At 41.3% G+C, this 21483-nt stretch overlaps 2 protein-coding genes across 2 annotated transcripts in view; one reads left to right on the plus strand and one right to left on the minus strand.

Moving 5' to 3' along the window:
• s100v2 (S100 calcium binding protein V2) overlaps positions 1-21483 on the minus strand; it is a 264791-nt gene that overhangs the window by 166310 nt on the left and 76998 nt on the right. The gene's annotated exons all lie outside the window — the stretch shown is intronic.
• Positions 16148-21483, plus strand: part of sema4ab (sema domain, immunoglobulin domain (Ig), transmembrane domain (TM) and short cytoplasmic domain, (semaphorin) 4Ab) — a 90281-nt gene continuing 84945 nt past the window's right edge. The window contains exon 1 of the mRNA XM_072370823.1: positions 16148-16244. Coding sequence (XP_072226924.1) covers positions 16148-16244 — 97 coding nt within the window. The remainder of the gene's footprint in view (positions 16245-21483) is intronic.

Here is a 21483-nt window from a genome sequence, read left to right on the forward strand (position 1 = left end):
TTTCCCGTTCCAGCAAATAAACCTATTTCAATCATTTTATATCCTGATGTCTTCATTCCTTGGTTGTTGGTATGTTACCCCCCCCTTGGGGGTTGTAACAATGCACTTTAAGTGAGCAATCGGATCGAGTTATCCTGGGGTCTTAATTCGATCGCAAGTAACCCGATTCGATTTCTTGTCTGATTAAGCTTGTTACATGAGCTGAATAACTCGATCTGATTGTAATTTAGCCATTAATCCGATTCGATTTCCCGCATGTAACAGCAATGAGTGTTTGACTTATTTTGCAGTTCTCCTAAAATCAACAATCACCTCCATTTTGTTTGTTCAAGATGAGGTGATTGTTTCGACACCAATCCACAAAGTGAATGATTGACCAGTTCCCTGTTCACATCGTCTTGTCCATCACTGATACACCCTACGGAGGCATCAGAGTATTTTGGGAGATGACAGGACTATTTAGTTGTACTGGAAGCCTGAGATGTACAGATGTACTCAAATTTGAAAAAGACATGGCATAACTTTTAGCATTACATGCCTAAACTAATTTTAAGAGATGGCTTTGACAGGTTTTATTTCCACAAGTTGATTTAATATTTATCATAGTCATTCAAAATGTACTCTAAGAAATGGTAGAGCATAACAATATAGGGTTAAACATAGTTTTTTTTTTTTCTCTGTCAGGGTTTGGTAGTGGCATGGGATTTTCATAACTTGGTAGAACATTACATGCTTTGATTTGATTTGGCCATCTGTAAATGAATAAAGTACTTTCGACTATCAAAGTTCTGTGTAAATAAGTAAAGCACTTTGTACTACCAAAGTTAAGGACAGACCATTAAGCAAACATTTGAAATTTTTGCTGAATGGTTTTTCAGAATTTTTATACAATCTCAGTAAATAACAACAAAATAGAAAGTAGTAAATAGACTAGCAGAAAATACACATTTAAAATTATTTTGGAAAAGCACAAAAGTACTGATTCAGATAGCACCAACAAAATCAAGTCAGCATCAGATTAATGAAGGGACATTATGATTTTCCTTGGCTTGTCCTCTGGAGACCCATTTTTTCAGAGCATTTGTTGATGTTTATGACTAAATCTGAAGAAGAGCTCTTCAGTTCTATAAGTTTCAAGCCTTACGGACCTTCGTGTACATGTTAGGGTTCAAGTCCTGGAAATAAGATGATACAATTTGTTAGCATCTGGCAGTTAAAAACCTTACAAGAGCGTGCCTGTGTCTTGCAATCAGTATGTTCATATCCATATTTTAGTTAAAGTATGATAACAGTTCAACCTGGCCATTTAATTGGACTCCTGTTTTTGTCTCTTTTATACATGCACAAGAAGGGAATTGATTCATCAGCCAAAGTATATCTGACACCAAAATGCAAAGTGCCATTATGGCCCCTTTCATCTTGTTAGTTTAGAGTCTCTTCCTACTGATCTAATATTAGATGGTCCAAAATATAACAAACAACAATTTAGCTTAGAACATTGAATTATGCAGCTTTAGAATTTTGTAAATTGCGTAACTGCTTAACTTGAAAACCAAATTGGAGAATTATCTGGCAACTGTAAAAACAAGTTAATCCTTTTTCTTTTCTCTAAATTAAGCAGAATAAATGCTACAGTGCTTCTAGATTTTTAAACTTGGTGGTTATAACAGTTTAGTGAAGAGAGAAGAGTTGTTTACCCTACCTCTAGGTTTTCAATTCTACAGCCTGTGCTTTGGCACAAAAATATCAAAACTACTTCTAGGTTAAACTCTGTCTCAAAGACAGCACAGGAATCACATTGATGGAAAAATCATGAAATTGCAGAGAAAAAGAAAGTAGTTTTCCTGTGGTGCTCCTGTGCTGCAGGTCAGTGACAAATCATATAACAATTCAAGGTGAATTTAAAGAAAGGAAAAACTGGAGAAATCAAAGTACATGGTCCTCCTAGTGCTCCTTGTTTTGTGCAGATAAGAGTTGACTTGGTGGAGCAAGTAGATGATGGCATCTTCAATTGCAGTCCCAAGACAAAAAGCAAACTATTTGCAAAATCAAACTGATCTCTGACAGTTGGAAGGTTCATGGTTAAATTGCCAGGTTCACTGGGCCACATGTTGATGTTGTCCATTTATTTAAAAAAAAAATTGAGAGAAAATTTCTCATAAAAAAAGAAGCGGCTGATATTCCATCCTCTTTTTTAGCCCTAATCTTTCATTGGAAGCCCAAGAACAAGCTGGTTAAATCTTAAGTTAAATAAAGTATTTATTAGTTGTCAGAAACCCGTCAGCCAGAGCCCCGATATCCGGAAACATTTCCATATACCTTTATCTCACAGAGGTTGTACTTACACTCGACAGAGTATAATTGGCCAGTTTTTAGTGACATGAGCAGACCAACCACCATCCTCACCGTGTTCTTTGGATGTGATAAACAATGTGTTCGTGTTTTTTTAGGCATTTACCAGTCTGTCTGTCAAGACAGAAGCTTCATCTGACCTAGTTATTTAGTCAAGTTATGCTATATTAATTTATTGGACCATTTAAGGTCATCTATTGTGTAGTATGAGCAGAGTGGAAAAGTACAAACTAGGAACAATAGCTAGCTTCAATATAGCTCGAAGAATTCTGGTATATGTCAAATGTATCTCTCCTGTGTCTAATTAAGCGGGGAATACCATCTATCACGGGGAATATCAATATCAAGCGGTGGACTGCCATAAAGCCACTTCAGATGCTGATACTTTGATGACACACTATGCAATCTTCTTTTGTAGCTAATCTGGCTGCACTCTCTACCCAGTCCAGCCAAACATTTTCCTGAGTAAAGTCTTTTTCTATCTCCAGGCTTGTGGCTAAGGTATTATTATCAGTTAATTGGGATTTTGAAGTCACGTTTATCAGAAAGTAGCCTTGAGGATTAGTTCCACTTTCATAAGCTCCAAGAACATATCTGCCAGAGTCTGATTTTTGGGGGCTCTTCAATGTAAGTGTTAGTGGGGTACAGGATCCCTTATCACTAGAATGCTAGGTGTAGCTTTAAATAAGGCTAATCGTGTTTTTAGTGGTTTGGGCCCTCCGTTTGCTTTGGTAGGGTGGTAACTACAATCTTCAGGGCCGGTATTAGCTATGACATAACTCCAAGAGGGACATTAGGGGTACCATTCCCCATCATGATGTCACATGTTATGACTGCGCACAGATCGAACTGTACCATACCATCTTGTTTCTCAGTAAATTGCAGTTGAAGTGGGTTGTTGCCTTTGTGGTGGGAAGAGAGAGTGTGTCAAGATTACTGTTGTAGTTCTTTGTCTTTTGAGCTTTTAATGTTTGATTCACACACCACAGGAGGGGTATGAAAATGAGCAGAGTTATTGTAACCATTCTTGTTACTGCTACTGTGATGTTACAGTCTATTGTCCACAGTGGCGTTTTTCTTACTGGTTTCATCTTCAGTGTTCTGTCTAATAGAGCGTTAATCCCCGTGATCTAGTCTTTGTCAGTATGTGAGGTTCCTAAGTCAGTTCGAACCTCAGTCAGTGTTCTTTCGGTAGGGTCTTGGGCATGAGTTCAGTGAGTCTTGTGGATCCAGTAACTCAGTCTGTTCTCTCTCAACCATACCTTTACACAATGTGATGTAGCTTCTGCTATCTTGTATGGTCCCGTCCACCATGGAGAGGACCAGTTAGGTTTGTTGACTTTTCTTAGGACCCATCATCCTACTTCAACAGGTGAAGTATCATGGTCCTGTTCCTTGGTGAGTATTTCTGTAACCTGTTGAGATATACTCATCACTGTGTTGTTCAGCCGTTTCACATACTCATCCTTTTCATCAACATCCAAATGACACGGCTCGGAGTAGTTTGGAACATGCAGGAAACAGGCCACAGATAAAGCAGTTTTCACATCAACAAAGGCCTTGTCGGCTTTAACTGTCCACTGCAGTGGAGATTTGTAGTTTTGTATCCTGCTTGATGTTATTAGTGCTCGCAATGGTGCTACCAAACCGGAGAAATTGGGGACAAAGTTTTTGCTGTATGTCACTAACCCCAAAAATTGCATCATCAATTTCACCGTGGTTGGTTTGGAGTGACTCAGGATGTCTGTTCTCTGTTCATTACTCATATCCACACTGGAGGACCAAATAACACAGCCCAGGAAAGTCACCTTACCACTATGTGCAGTGGCGGTCCTGGCTTGTTGTGCGCTCTGGGTGACTTGAGAATCAACTCTGTGGTGGAAAAGCCTCAGACATAATCCGCATCTGTCTTCTGCATGATGTGCTGTACCGTTTTTAGCCATCTACACATTGTTGGAACTAGAAAAACCAAAACAGTCGCGTTGCGCCCTTTCACAGAATGCGCCCTGGGTGACTGCCCACTTCGCCCATAGCAAAAAAACACCCCTGGTAATGTGGTGGATCAACGGGATCAATGTGGAGACACATGACAGAAATCATAGGGAGCCAGGAGGAAAAAGTGGCATGAAGAGGGGTGGAGAGAAAGTCAGGAATAAGTCTCTACCATATCTCGGCTCCTTCTTCACTCCCTGAGTCAGGGGGACCAGCAATTGTTTGTACCATTTGACCAATTGCTCGCTTTGGTGTGGCACAACCTTGCACAGAGCCATTTGGGAAAGTGATGTCCACGTACTCCATGAGCATAGATATGTTTTGTGAACACATGATGTCCCTGGCTAAAAGATTCACAAGGCAAAAGGGTGAAAGAAGAAATAAATGTTCAAAAGCAAGTGAATTCCATAAGCATGAGACAGGTTTTGACAGAAGCCACTCTTCTGTGTTTCCCTAGAAGCCAGTAACAGGTACGGTATTCTGTGACAGAGGGAGTGGCGTGTTTAATGTGGAATACCTGGCTCCTGTGTGGAAGCGAATCGTGACCATAAAAAAAAATTAGTAATCAATCATTCCATTTGCATTTTCTTCTTCAAGACTGCACATTATTGCTTTTTCGTTTTCATGTCCTGCCCGCAAAGTACTGACCATGATTCGAAAACGAAAAAGCAATCTGAGCGGCGCCGCAGAGTGACGTCAGCTCTTCTTCAGCTCCCTGCTGACCGAGCTACCCATCTTGTTCGGTAGGGGGCGGTATGCACATCTGCATTGCATTACATTGCAAATGTGCCGAGAAATTGATTGAATTGCCGGGTCTTTAGAGAACGCATCACAGATCATGGCGCTCTTAGAATTTAGAATTAGAATTAGCTGAGCAGGTAGAATCTAATAATATATCTGTGTCCGATGCCTGTGGCCGAGTAGAACAAGTCAGGGAGCTTGGCTGCATACTCTGCTGTCACAGATTTACACATTAATGAGATTGCCATAGTAAACCTCTGTTCAGTCCTGGAACAGCTGGATGCTGTGGAGCCTCAAATGGGACGAGGACAACCAACCATCAACATCCCGTTCGAGTCCATTGAAAATGATTTATTCAATGGTTTAAAAATAAAGGAAATAGCAGAGCTGTTCAGCGTAGACCACCAGAAATTCCGTCGGAGGATGCAAAGCAACGGATTGATGTAGCAGACTCCTTATTACTATTATTTTTTTGAAGGGACCGTGTCCACAACTAAACTTAATTGTTGCCATTTGATGCTTTGTGCCAATGTTATAACCTGGTCACTGTTGATGTGACTGTCACTGAGAATAACTTTTATAAAGTAGATCAGCAGCTCCCAAACTAAACAATCAGCGGCTCTCCCTTCTATGTCCCAACCGGGTTGATGCACCCTCAATCCCCCAGACATTAAGGAACCGGCCGGGCGGTTACGTCCGCTCTTCATTCATGGAATGGGGGTTTACGTCCACTGCTGAGTCTGAGACCATGTCCTTGGGAAAGCAAACCAGTTTTGTGGGGAAAAAAAATAAATAAATCATCCACAAAGCCCAGTCTACAGCTGTTACCCCGTTGTGTGATGATAAAGGATAACCCAAGTCATCATGCAGGAATTCAGGATTCTCCATGAGCGTTGCAAATCTGTTCACTTGTGGTACAATTGTTTGCTTATGATATTTGTTAATTGTCAATTGTTCTACAGTTTGCCAAAAAGTTTGTTGAAGCAGCAAACATCTAAAACATGTAGGACAGTGGCTCCTCAGGACTGAAGTTGTGGAACACTGTCATCGACAGAGAGCAGAAGTTTTGCCTGCTGCTTAGATACTTAACCATTTGACTGAGATACTGTAAATAAAGAAAATTTTAAAAAACCTTTGTAATGCAGCTACTTATGATAGGTATCACCATGTAGGACAAGTAGGAATATTTTATATGTCAAATTAACCTCATTGTGAATGCCTATCTCTTAATGAGACTGCAGCACTTAAAACCTGTGCCAATGCAAGACGCTCTAGAATCAGGGCAGTGACGTAGCTGGGGTAGGAGAGGAATAGAGCCAGTGTCCGGAAGTGTGCAATCGATGGGTATTACAGGTAATGGAGTTCTGCAAGATGACTAAGAGAATAACTGGGAATATTACTTGCAGAGAGGAAATCAGGCTAAGAACCAAACTAAGACGAGTTCCAAATCAGTCAAACATTTATATAGCACTTTGAAACATTCTGCTTACCAGTGAAGACAAAAAACGAAATAAAAAACAATTAGCCAACATAAAAGAATGTAAAAACACGTAAAAAGCAGGTGCAAATGTCACGGCGTCACAGTGCTACTAAAGTTTTAAATTCAGATTAGAAGAGTACTAGGTCTCTAATGGTGCTTAAATTGAAAAAAAAAAAAAAAAAAAAAAAAAAAAAAACCCCACAAACAATAAAATTCTAAAATGAACTGGGATCCAATGACGAGATAAAAGTACTGGAATGACAGGGTCACGTTGGTTAAAAGATGGGCTGCAGCATATTAGACTAACTGAAGGTGAGCAAGGGAAGTCTGGAACACACTGATATAAAGTGCATTGCAATAATCAAGTCTTCAACTGATGAATGCATGAATGACTTTGAAACTAGCTCTGACAACAGAACTAATCTGTTTGTCAAATTTCATGCAACTGTCAAAAGTAACTCCCAGATTTTTCACTTTTTGTTAAAAACTTGAGGCCAAAGAACCTAAATTTGACAATGTCACACTGGTCAGGCAAGGGGTGAAAAATAAAATACATTCAGTCTTCTCATCATTCAGGTTCATGACATTTCAAATTTCAGGTTCAATAGTTTCATCTCACTCAGGTGGCTCAGCAGAGAGCTAGATGTCACACTTTCACTCAGTTTAACTGGCAAATATATGTGTACAGTGAAAAGACTAAGATTGTATTTGGCTATGACTGACTCTAGCGGCAGCTAGATGTACAATGAAAACAGGATAGGGCCAAGAATGGAGCCTTGCTGTACACCACATGAGAGTGAGGCACATGATGAAAAAACATCACCAACCACAGCAGAGCTTCTGTTTGTTAAATATGACTTAAACCAATTCAAGACAGGACCCTGAATGCCCACATAATTCTCCAAGGGAGAAATAGGTACTGTGTGGTCCAACGTATCAAACATTGCTGTGAGATCCAGGAGCACCAGCATAACAGAAGACCTAGCATTTACTGCTAAGGTGATATCATTGTGAACTTTTAAAAGAGCCGATTCTGTACTGTGTCGAGATCTGAACCCTGACTTGAATTTTTCAAGACTTGAGTTTGCTTCTAAATAGACTGCAAGTGTAAAAAACCCCAACATTTTCCAAAACCTTGGAAAGGAAGTGCAGATGTGAAACTACTCTGAAATTGGATAAAACTGAGGGGTCCAGGTTAGATTTTTTTAAGAAGCCTGACTACAGCATGTTTGAAAGCAGCTGGGACAGACCCTTAACTAAGGCAAATGTTAAATTGGACTAGAAGACCAGACTCAACAGCAGTGAAGACATTTTTTAATTATCTTTGCCAGAACAATAGCCAAAGGATAGTTTGTAGGTTACTCTTGCAGCAGCTCAATAAGAAAGGGTAGAGGAACTCGCTCAAACTCCTCAAACACAGTCAAATGTGTGAAATGCCTGACTGATGTCACCTTGTTAAGAAACATCCCTGCAGAAAAAGGAACTGCAGATTCAAAGATGATGGGGAAGTGGTCTGAGATGGCAGTGTCAGATATTTCTCTGTGGGAGACACAGAGCCCACTAGAAATAATCAGGTCCAAAGTGTGGCCTAGATTATGTGTTAGACCAGCAAACGATTGGAATAAATCAAGTCCTTTAAAGTCATTAGCCAGCTGATCATCAGGACAACAATGAATGTTGAAGCAAAGTAGACGCCACAGACAAGGTGAAATGGATGCTAGGAAAGGCAACAATGGCTTCGAATGTTACCATACAGTCGGTAGCTTTTCTACAGACTCAAAGATTTGTAGAACGCTCAGGCAATCATACACCAGCAGTGGTGTCACATTCCATGTGACAAGTAGTGTAAGGAGGATAAAATACAAAAACAGCAGTGGCAGACGGTACACCAGCCATAGTGGCGCCATATGGAATAGTTAATCCAACAACATTAAACAGGTCAGAAAGCCAGAGTAGAAAGAAGGACGGACAGATCCAGATAATCAGAATCAGAGCTTACAATATCCCAGGGGAACTATCAGAGCGAGAACAGGTCATGGTGGTCCATGGTCAGATCAGAGTTGAAAAACAGATATCCGCGCTAGAAAGGCAGACAGAAACCAACACTTAACGAATCCAGAGATCACATGACGAACATAGTCAGTGGCCAGATATCAATAAACCTACAAACAGGTGGGGTCCAGAGGCACCCACAGAACAGGTCACATCCAGAACAGGTTTGATTACAGGCAGGTACAGGATACATAATGCTGAAGAAGCTCTCCACCAAGGTCCCTCTGCCAAGAAGGGAGAGGGACAGGTGAAACTGATCAGGTTAATTAGTGGCTGATTGCTGTGAGCAGAGGGAGAGCAAAGTGAAAGGAGAGAAATGATAGGAGATATGACCAAATAAGGCACAGACCAGGGAGCCAGGTTGGTGACTGTGACAGTTATTGGGGAAGTGCTTTACTGATCTTGTGAGAACAATACCATCCATACAAAAGTTGATGTAATTTGTCACACTCAGTCATGGCATTGTTATCATGTACATATGACTCACAGAGTGCATTCCAATCTACGGATTCAAAGCACCCGCATAGTTCATCTTTAGCGTCCGAATAATGTTTTCAAAGTTCTCAAACTTAACAATGGGTATACAGTTAGAGGTGGGGAGCCCCCATTTGTGGTCTGATTTTTGCAGTGAAGGCATGGCATAAGAGCTGTATGCATCTTTTACATCAAAACAGAGTGGGTTCAACTTTTTATTTTCTCTGGTGGAGCAGTTGCTGCTGTTGACAGGTTGGGAAATGTAGCTGAGAGAAAGACCTGGTTGAAATCTCAAGAAATCGTTATGAATACATTGGGATGTTGTGTTTGTAGTCTGACAATCACTGAGCTGATGACGTATCAACAGTGACTGCAGGTTATACCTCTACCAGAATAACACAGATGAACTCTCTTGGTAGATAGTATGGACATATATACTCACAGATAGCAGTTCAATGTGCCAGGTACAGATCTTTTCCTTCACAAAAATATGTCCAGGTTTACATCATCTTCTGTTAACAAGCATTGCAATACCTCCACCTATGCTTATGCTGCTGCTCCTAATGTTTCTGTCTGCTTGTACCATCTTAAAGGTAAGGAATTAGGCATGTGGGTCTAGAACATGCTCCTGCAGCCACATCTCAGTGAAACACATATGCAGGTGGTGGCGGAGGGGGTGGAGGGAGAAGATCATAGGGGCTAAGGGCCTGTGTGTTGGCTGATGCATCCTAAGAAGACGAAGAGCAATAGCCCACTCTGTTGTTCGTAGTCCAGATTGGGTGTGTTTCAAGTTGGAGAGAGCCAGTATGATATTCTACCTCAACAGACACATAAGTGCCAGAGGTAGCAGGGTATCCTGCTATAGGCAGGCAAGAGCTAAAACTTCCCAATTAATTTGCAATTTTGCTTGCACAACCACTTGCGCTGGCATATAAGAGTCAGAGCTGACGAGTCTTGGATCTGTCTTAAGAGCAAGTTGAGTCTGACAAGGAGCTTACACAAGCACATATGATGGTACATAAGAACCAGAGTTGCTAAGTCTTGGTTCTGGAAATGCTTAATGGACTGTATTTATGTAGCGCTTTTTTTGTCTAGTTGACTACTCATAGTACTTTTACACTGTAAGCCATATTCACCCATCCAGACATACACTCACACATCAGCTCTTAGTCTAGAAAATGTTACAGGCTACACAGTGCTGTCTTCACATACTCATTATATAATGAGACTCCTTAAAGGAAGAGCTCTGGCTTGGGTTGAGATCTTTAATGCCCACCATCAGTAAATTAGTAAACATAAAATGATTTTGTTTCAGAGATAAGGAGGGCATCATCACCATAACCGCAATGAGGAGGTGGCTAGGTGGCTACTTCAACTTCGACAAGGACCTTGGAGTGTGGCAGAGTTTTTTGTGGAGTTCCACCCACTTCTGAGTTCAGCATTTGAGATTTGGATGATGCACAAATATTCACTAAGCTCAACCTCAGAAATGCATACTATGTGGTTCGGATTTGCGAAGGGTAAGCGTGAAACACCACTTTCAAAACACCTTTCTGACATTTCGAATAGTTAGCCATGCCCTTTGGTCTAACCAATGCTCCAGCTGTTTTGCAAGTTTTAGTGACCAACATCCGAAGAGACTTTCTTAACCACATTTTTGTGTATGTTGACACATACACTTTATACACTATATTTCCAAAAGTATGTGCTCATCTGCCTTTACATGCATATGAACTTAAGTGACATCCCAATTCTTAATTCGTAAGATTTAATATGACATCGGCCCATCCTTTGCAATTATAACAGCTTCAATTCTTCTGGGCGAGCTTTCCACAAGGTTGACGACTGTGTTTATGGGAATTTTTCTTCCAGAAGCACATTTGTGAGGTTTGACTGATGTTGGACGAGAAGGCCTGGCTTCCTGTCTCTGCTCTAATTCATCCCAAAGGTGTTCTATCAGGTTGTCAGGCCTCTTTGTAGGCCAGTCAAGTTCCTCCACACCAAACTCGCTCATCCATGTCTTCATGGACCTTGCTTTGTGCACTGGTGCACAGTCATGTTGGAACAGGAAGGGGCCATCCCCAAACTGTTTCCACCAAGTTGAAATCGTCCAAAATCTCTTGGTATGCTGAAGCATTCAGAGTTCCTTTCACTGGAACTAAGGGGCCAAGCCCAGCTCCTGAAGAACAACCTCACACCATAATCCCCCCTCCACCAAACTTTACACTTGGCACAATGCAGTCAGACAAGTACCGTTCCCCTGGCAACCGCCAAACCCAGACTCATCCATCAGATTGCCAGATGGAGAAGCGTGATTTGTCACTCCAGATTACGCATCTCCGCTGCTGTAGAGTCCAGTGGCGGCGTGCTTTACACCACTTCATCCGATGCTTTGCATTGCACTTGGTGATGTATGGCTTGGATGCAGCTGCCATGGAAACCCATTCCATGAAGCTCTCTACGCACTGTCCTTGAGCTAATCTGAAGGCCACATGAAGTTTGGAGGTCTGTAGCGATTGACTACAAAAAGTTGGCAACCTCTGCACAGTAAGCGCCTCAGCATCTGCTGACCCCGCTTTGTCATTTTACGTGGCCTACCACCTCGTGGCTGAGTTGCTGTCATTCCCAATCACTTCCACTTTGTTATGATACCATGCTGGAATTCACCAAGTTCCTAAGAGCAATTCATTCTTTCACAAATGTTTGTAGAAGCAGTCTGCATGCCTCGGTGGCCATGAAAGTGATTGGAACACCTGAATTTAATCTTGGATGGGTGAGTGAATACAGTGACTTGCAAAAATATTCAGCCCCCTTAGCATATTTCATGTTTTGTTGCATAACAACCAAATTAAAATCAAGTCAAGTCAACTTTTATTATCAATGCTGCCATATGTAAAGGACATACAGAGAATTGAAATAGCATTTCCCTCTTATATCTGATGCAAAACAGCAATAAACATGAAATAAAATGTAAAGTAGAAGATAAAAAATGCATTAAAAAAATATATACAAGCTAAAAGATATAAAAAACAGCAGTGGCAAGTAGTATAAACAGAATTAACAGTATAAACAGAATTAACAGTAAAGACAGTGAGCTATGTACAGTTAGTGTGCAGCAATTGACTGCGAGCTCTGGCTCTTTTCAGTCTGCGGAGGATATAGAGGCACTGCTGAGCTTTCCTGGGCAGTGATGCGGTGTTACTGCTCCAAGAGAGGTCCTCTGTGAGGTGCACACCCAGAAACTTGGTGCTGCTCACTCTCTCCACAGCATCACCGTTTATGGTCAGTGGAGGGTGACGGGTGGGGGCTCTCTGGAAGTCGACAACAATCTCCTTCATCTTCTCTATATTAAGAGAGAGATTGTTTTCTCTGCATCACACGGCCAGTTGGTTCACCTCGTCCATGTAGTTTGACTCCTTGTTGTTGTTTTTTTCAATTTAAGTTTTCATTGAATTTTTTCTAGGCTTGGTAAATTAAACATGTTTCTCTATACCGAAGTAGTATATGATTAAGAATTGACTCTAATAACAGACAGGCACATGTTTGTCTCTTAACTAGGCAGCTAATACAGAACAAAGTAAGTACATAATGATATCTGATCATACCTTCCTATATGCATACCTGCACACATCACTATACCTAAGCTGTTTCTGCATACCGCATATAGACATGTTGCTGAGGTATACAGTAATTATAGGATCCCACTTGGGAAAAGCACAACAAAACAGGAAAAACCAGAGTCCTAGTGGGGGTCATAATTGACCTTTATGTAGTTCCAAAACCTGTCCCAAGAGGTCCCCCCTCCTCCCTGTCATCACTCAGTCTACTAAGCTTACATTCATAGGGTGCAATTTCAGTCATTGACAGAGGTTTTCCTGAGACCTTATACCTTTTCATCTGAGGTCTGACGCTGAAGCCTGATCCTGAGGATGTCCTAAAATGTACACCGTACAAAAGAGCTAAAACTAATCTTGGGTCTTGGACTGATTAGTAACCCTGATCTGAAGATAGCTGCCACTCCTCCTCCTCTGCCTGTGGTTGGAGGAACGTGAACATTTAAATAGTCAGAGGGAGTTGATTCATTAATGCTAACATGATCCTCCTGCTGCAGCTCGGTTTCTGTAAGACAAAATATATCAAAATGATGATCACAAATCAAATCATTCACTAACAGAGACTTCCAAAGGAGAGATCTAATATTCAGCAAACCACATTTAATAGTTTGATGCTTTTGTTCAGTTAAAGTTTTTGTTTTAAATTTTTTTGCACAAGAGGATTTGCTCCTTTTGTGTTTATTGATTTGGGGGGTGGGGGGGGGTGGGGGGGGGGGGCAGCATCATGTGGGAAGCCACAGAGAAGTGTGTAAGACTACAACTCTGTATACTGGTCTCAACCCTGGGTTGTCATGTTTTTGGATGACTAATAAATTCGTCCATATTTCTAGAAATGAGAGCCGCTCCTTCCAAAGTGGGATGGATGCCGTCTCTCCTCATCAGACCAGGTTTTCTCCAGAAAGATTGCCAATTATCTATGTAGCCCACGTTGTTTGCTGGACATCATCTAGACAACCAGCGATTGAATGAGGACATGCGGCTAAACATGTCATCACTGGCCAGATTTGGCAGGGGTCCAGATAAAACTTTTTTTATCTGGAAGATATTGTTTTGGCAAAATTACACACCGATGCAACATTAATTTTAGTGACCTCCAATTGGCGTAACCGGGTGTCATTACCGCCGACGGGAATAACTATTTTACCATTTTTACGCTTATCCTTAGCCAGCAGTTTTAAATAGGATTCTATGTCGCCCGCTCTGGCCCCTGGAATACATTTGACTATGGTCGCTGGTGTCGCTAATGCCACGTTTCTGACTATAGAGCTGCCAATTACCAGGGTTTTGTCCTCAGCGGGTGTGTCACTGAGTGGACAAAATCTGTTTGAAACGTGGACAGGTTGATGGTGAACCATGAGCTTGACTTTAGTTCTATTCAATTCAGTTTTATTTATATAGTGCCAAATTACAACAATTGTCATTTCAAGGCTTTAGGGCTATGACTCCTCTTACTGACAGTCACCCAGCTACTCTGGGGTCCCGGCTGTTCCGGTTCTGCTCGGGAGCAACTAATGGAGCTTGCAAAGCTAGGTGGCTCCGCACTGGCTAAAGGGGCCTGGCTCGCTGTCAGGTTTTCAACAGTGCAGAGCCAAGCTTCCAATTCAGATAACCTTGCCTCCAAAACTACAAAAAGACTACATTTGTTACATGCACCATCACTAAAGTAAGCAGAGGAGTAACTAAACATCTGACACACGGAGCAGGTGAAAGCAGGAGATGGAGGAAGAGAACTGGTAGCCATGCTAAACTAGAGAACCAGACACACCGCTAAAAAGTGAAAATTAAAGACTAAATATTTGTAAGAGTGAGCGTTAGAATATAACAAGTATGCGATAGAGTTAACTATTCAAAATGTGCAAATTATAGGGAGAAATAAGGTGATTATTAGTAATCCAAGAGAAGCAAGAAATTCCACAGTACACAAACAAGGTAAAAGGAAGTGATGCAATATGTCTTACCGCAAAGCTAAGTGTGGTAGAGTACAGCTAGATTAACCTGTGACACATCTATCTGGTCTCATATCAAACAGTGACAGAAACAGCTCGAACTGCTTCATTAAGGTGTTTGTTAGGACAAGAGTTTCACTGCAGTCTGATAATCAACCAGTAGATGAGAAGCTGAGCCCATAACACACTCTGGAAGATAGCCTAACTGATTTACACGATGAAGCATGATGAAGGCCAATTTATACATTAAGCCCCTTAGTGCTGGACCGGATGCCGTATCAGATGCCGCTGTCATGCGCATTTATACTTCTACGTTGTATCACGACATCAGTCCGTAGTTACACAGTTGCAATGCTAGGTGGCACTAAAGCTCATATTTAACATCACAGGTTTTGAAAAGAATTAGCTTTCCCTGGACATTTCAATAGTAACAGCTACCCTCAACTATATTGCACTGGAGTTGTAACAAGTCGATATCAAGGAGCAAATGCTTTCGTTGCAAAATTGAAAGCTTGTAAAAGTAGTAGCCATCACAAAAGGTGGAATGGTCAACCTGTCAACAAATGGAGGTTTTACAGCGCTGATCAGGCCTCTTCGTCACTCACATGTCATTCTTCAAGCTGATGAATCCCTGTGATCTGTACCAGCGTAGCACACTGTGTAGTTACAATTTTGAGGAGTGAGGGGTGGTTGTGGTGTGTTGAGACCACCAGAAGGTCTTGACGCAGAAATATATATTGGCCTTAAATTATTTAGTCATTTATAAATTTTGTGTTTATTTTGTATTATGGAATTACAGAAAGCTACAGGTACAGCTGTTTGTACAATTTCACAGTGACCTGCCAACCATTATACAGAGCCAAATGCCTCTGCTCAACTACTTGGGCAGGGGACGGAGCAGGCAGGCACAACCTTCACATTGATAGCTGATCGCCCAAACCAGTTGTAACGCACCTGTGACATGGGCCATACTCGTTAGTCTGCTCATTAGTAAGCATAATTTCATATTATGCCTCAACATATGAAGGCTACACGAAGAAGTGGCATACATCTAAACAAAGACAACAAAAGCCATCAGTACAACACACAGATGCATTAATTTAACATGTTCCTTCGTCTATTTGTGGTTTAACATCTCTATACTATGTAAATAGCTTCTGACTTCATGTCTTTCATGTGAGTAAGACACTTATGCTCTTAATTACTTAGCTTTAATGCTTAATTAAAGGGCACATGAATAAAGATTTTTTTTTTTACATCACAAAAATTAAACAGAAATTTTGAAATTCCATTTAATTTTGGTACTTCACAGTAAAGTGTGTGTGTGTGTTTTTCTCTATCTAAGATCCAGCGATGAAATGCTACATAAAGCAAAGTATGTGACATTCGCTACAATCCTTACCCCTCCCAAGAAGTCGGTGATACTGCAGGTGCTCATCAGACCCAGTAGTTTTCCTCTGACCATATTCAAGGTCAGACAATTAATTCATGTTTTAATGGAAAATTGGAGTCTACTGAGTCTCACTGTGGCCTTGCTGGGTTTGCTGAGTCCATGCATCACAAGATTGACTCCGAGAGTCTCCTTCTCGATGGGTAAGTAAAGCTTTTAACTGTCAATGCATTTCTTTAACTAGATATGATTAATAAATTTGAAAATGTGATAGTTAAAAAGAAGATTGAAGACCACAAGCCATTGTGTAGCCTATAGAGTTAAAAAAATCTATCGAGGGTTCTTTTAGGCCAATAATATATCCTATTTTTTTTACCTTATAATAGATTTGGATTGGTGTGGTTAAGAGTAACAATTTATACTGGTAAATAATCCCAATCTCTGCAATAGAATATACATTTTCTCAGCAAACATTCAGTTTGAAAAGGGTTTTTTTTGGGGGGGGGGGGGACTTTATGGCGCTCTCTCTCTCTCTCTCTGAGTCGGGATGCGATTAGAATATGAACAGCAGCGGCTGGCCAATAGAGGGCGCTATGACGCCACCCTCACAACAGAAAGAGTCATTCGATCATTGAATTTTACAAAATTTTAAATTTTTGTTTTTCAAATATTGATATACCCAGTAGCGTGTGTAAAATATAATTTAAAAAATACAAACTACATTGTAAAATCTGTTTTTCCTGCACATCCACTATAGGTAGGTCTCAAGTTCAGCTCTGAGCCGATGGAGAAATCACCCCGAGGAAGCGGGGCTTTGTAGAAGTTTAGCCAATAGCATAATCATATTGTCAAACGTATGATACAAATTTATTCAATTAGTGCTGTCAAAATAATTCTACTAAAATAAAGGCAGTTAGACTCTCAACAGGCGCCATTTTTCTATATGGAAGAAAGCAAAATGACAGCCTCAATAAGAGTCCTAATTACGTAAGATCTCTCCTTCAAGACACATTTGACAGGAGAACTTTGATGGAGAAGCTTCCGGGAAAAAAAAGTTGGACCTGGATCAACCTGACCTCGCTATCAAACAGCCGGCAAGCGAGAAGGGAAAGCGGTACCTGAGAGGCTTCTCTCCTAACTGGTACACCAGAAAGGCTTGGCTAGCTGGATGCAGCCATGCTTTTTAGAACGCCTGGGACAGATCATGCCTGGACAGTTACAGTAGTAAGGAATATGAAACATCTTTCTGAGAAAATAGAGAACACCAGAACACTAGAGCAATTCAATTCAATTCAGTTTTATTTATATAGTGCCGAATTACAACAATTGTCATCTCAAGGCACTTAAATAATATAGTCCAATTCAAGCCAATTGGAATTCAATTAATTGTAATAATAATCCAATGATATCCAATTAATTAATTTCAAAATAATCCAATTCATTCATATAGAGCCAATTCAAAAAATAATATCATAGCTAAGGAAACCAACAGATTGCACCGAAACTTGTCTTCAGTCCAATCTCCCGTCCTGAGCGTGCCTGTGACGACTGTAGAAAGGAACGACTCCCTTTAACAGGAAGAAACCTCTGGCAGAACCAGACTCGGGAAGGATGGCCATCCGCCTCGACCAGCTGGGGTTTGAGAAGACAGAAAAGAGGGGGGAAAAACACCATAACACCATTCAAAGGATACCTGTTGGAACAGCAAACATGGATAACTCCACGAAGATAGCCATATTAGGATGGCAGAACATCACTACACAGCTGGATGACGGTCACAGGCTGGCGGTAGGGAAGCACTATGAGGAGGTGGATAAAAACCGACATGTTTTATCCAAAATAATTGTGTGAAGTTTTGTGGTGCTTTTGAGTTGGCCTTGCGTGGACATGATGAGACAGACTCGTCAGAAAACCCTGGTATTTTTCGGGGTCTGGTAGATTTTGTTGCCTCTTTGGATAACGTGCTGGAGAAGCAACTGAAGACGGCGACTGTGTTTAAGGGGATGTCGAAAACGGTCCAGAATGAGCTGCTCGACTGTATGTTGTCCGTGGTGAGGAGTTATATTCAGGAAGAAGTGAAGAGCGCCAATTTTGACGCCATTCAAGCAGACGAGACGACGGACATTTCCACTCACTGTCAGCTGGTACTTGTGCTGTGTTACATCAATGGCATCAATGAAATACAGGAGCGGTGTGAGTTACTAAGATAAAATGTTCCAGTATTAGTCAGTGTTATTTCATGATGGAATAAAGTGATTGTTGAATGTATAACCTTTTGAGTGGAAATATCTTACTTTACTTTTTTGCATTAACTAATTTTAAGATGTCATTAACATCATTAACAATCACTGGATGTGGCACTACCTCACCTAAAAAATATCTTACCAGCCGCCACTGACATTAATTAAAAACTAAATAAAAAACTGCGAAATATGACCGCTACTCCTGACCAGCGCATCTTTTGTTTGTCTTAAAGTACTGGTGAAATAAAGACAGATAATGCCTTATTTAGAGGATGCATCGTCTTTGCCCCGTTCACTCTGTTATATGGATTGCGAGTTATCTAAATATCTTCCCAAGGACGCCGACTTTTGCCAAACTGTTCTCGGTGAGTAGATGAACGTATTTCATGCCAGAAATAAGGTCTAGGTTTAAAAATACTGGAGTTCCCCTTTAAGTTCTGCATCTGAGTCCTCCCCTCCACACCATGTTCCCTGACATCTCTATTATTGTGCGAGCATAAATTCTGTTTTGCAGGTGCGGGCGGTAATAGTTGGTTCCATAAATTGTTATTTCCGTTTTCAAAAGACAAACTCTTTTTGCAAGGGATTGCCTACCTTTCCACTTGATCTGATGTTTGTCATTAAAAATTATGCACCGACATTACAGTGTGACAAAAATGAGTATGTGCGTCTGACAGTCATTCAAGTTTAGGGCGTCACAACAACCCGACAGAGAGAGAGAGAGAGTGACTCTGTGAAACTGTGTGAACCATTTTGTGTGTAACTTTGGGCAATCAGAACACATAAATAAATGTACACATGCATACATTCTGAACTGCTCAAACATGAATATTGATGTGAAAATTTCCATGTTCAGAAAAGGGCTGTGCATACAAATCATTAAATACGTGTGCACGCATCGCCTGATACGCACGGACCAGACTACATATACACACAAATTAGTTTACAATGCATGTGGGATTGGCACGTCTCCTTTCATGTGTCCAGACTCATTGCAGTATATATATATATATATATATAAAGATTAAAAATCATCCATCCATTTTCTATACCGACAGTCCGTTAATCGGGTAGCGGGTGGGCTGGAGCCTATCCCAGCAGCCATCGGGCGAAAGGCGGGGTACACCCTGGACAGGTCGCCAGTCCATCACAGGGCCACATAGAGACAAACAACCATGCACGCTCACACTCACTCCTATGGACAATTTGGAGTCATCAATTAACCTGACATGCATGTTTTTGGATGGTGGGAGGAAGCCGGAGTACCCGGAGAGAACCCACACATACACGGGGAGAACATGCAAACTCCACACAGAAAGGCCCCAGGTGGGGATCAAACCTGGAACCCTCTTGCTGTGAGGTGACCGTGCTAACCACCACACCACCGTGCAGCCGATTAAAAATCAATTAGGAAAATTTGTTTTTTTTTGTGGAGCCACATTTCCATCCACTGGTCAGTGGCACAGAGTAGTTAAGCCTAAAATAATTAGTTGATGATAGATCTAAAGGAATAAACTTTGTTAGATCAGGCAGTGGACAAGTGTGTGTAGAAGAGCTTTCTGAGTATGGCTTCACACACGCTGAGGACGCTGAAGGTGGTGATAAATGGAGGAAACCTCCAATTCCCTCTCCTCCTCGGGGAACAATGGTGGTTGATAGCCTAGAGAGGCCTCAAATGGAGACAATCCTGTTGTGGAGGGTATCAGGGAGTTGTGGGCATACTCAATCCAAGGCAAATGTCAAATCCTAGACGAAGAGTTAATCAGAGGAGACACAGCAGAGGGCGGTTTTGTGCTCTTGGTTAAGCCGCTCTGTTTGACCGTTAGACTGGGGATGGTAACCAGAACATAAGGAAACCTTTGCCCCCATCTATGATGGTAAGAATTGTGGTTTTACCTTTGCGAGGGAGGAAGTTTGATAACAAAGTCCAGGGAATTGTGAGACCAGGGCCGACCAGGGACCTTCAGGGGTTGTAGTAAACCCGATGGCAGATGATTGATACTCTTACTGCTTGCACAGATAGTGGGTTAGTCTCGAGGGACGGCCACCACAAATAGCGTTGGAGGAGAGTGATGGGGCTGTTAATCCCTGGATGGCATGCGAATTTGGCAGTATGGGCTCACTGGATAACAGGCCAATCCAAGGCCAATCCCTGGCAAATCTTGTTATTGATTTGCCAAGACAGGGCCCCCACCAGGTAAGTAGAGGGAAGAATCTGGGTAGCTTAGACTCTTGAGGTAGACTCTTCCTTAGGGGTGAACTATCTGGACAGGGCGTCCGGCTTGACGGTACGTGAGCCTGGGCGAAAAGATGAACAAAATGAAAACAACCAAAAAATAGTGACCAGCAGGCTTGACAGGAATTTGAATGAATTTGAATTGAATTTGAATTCATTTTTATTGAATTTTTATTTATTCATTTATTTCAGACAATTACCACCAAAGTGATTGGTAAACAGTATTTACAAAAAGAATAATCCCAAACAACATATACATATTCACCAGTATTAGCTTAACATCGCATTATATATTCATATATAAATTTTAACATAAATAGAAACTAATAATATAAACAAAATTTACAATTGAATAAACTTGTAAGTATAAATACCTTCAGATATGACATTAATTAATACAAATTGTCTGAAAGGGGGTATGAAGTAAACCTTATTTATTCATACCCCTTCTCCCTCTAATTGCCCTAATAGTAACCTTCCTGTTTGATTTCTATGCTTTTATCCAAAATTCACAAAAAAAAAAAAAAATTTAATAAATAAATACATATGTACACATACATACATACACACACATATATACATACATGTACATACACATACTTACATACACACACGTACCAAACTATATTCAAACCTATATAACAACAACCCCACAGCAGGCCCTTGTGAGACAATCACACCTAAATACACATTCACACCCTTGTACATCAGCACTCAGAGTACAGAGACCCTCCCCAAACCCCCAATCATCTGTGCCATAACCCGACACCACAGTCCGTCTGCCAGGCCCCCTCACCAATCCCAACCCTGCACCCCACTGTGCCAAGAGGAGGACAGGAGGTCCCTGAGACCCCTGCAAACCAGCTTGGGAGGGAAGTGCAGACACCACATCAACACAGGCATCCGAGTCTCCCGCACCAATGCCAGAGAGCCAGCCCAGGCACACCCAACCTGTAATTATAG

The sequence above is a fragment of the Leuresthes tenuis genome, unplaced genomic scaffold (assembly GCF_036924035.1).
Source record: "Leuresthes tenuis unplaced genomic scaffold, fLeuTen1.0.hap1 SCAF_18, whole genome shotgun sequence".
Lineage (NCBI taxonomy): Eukaryota > Metazoa > Chordata > Actinopteri > Atheriniformes > Atherinopsidae > Leuresthes > Leuresthes tenuis.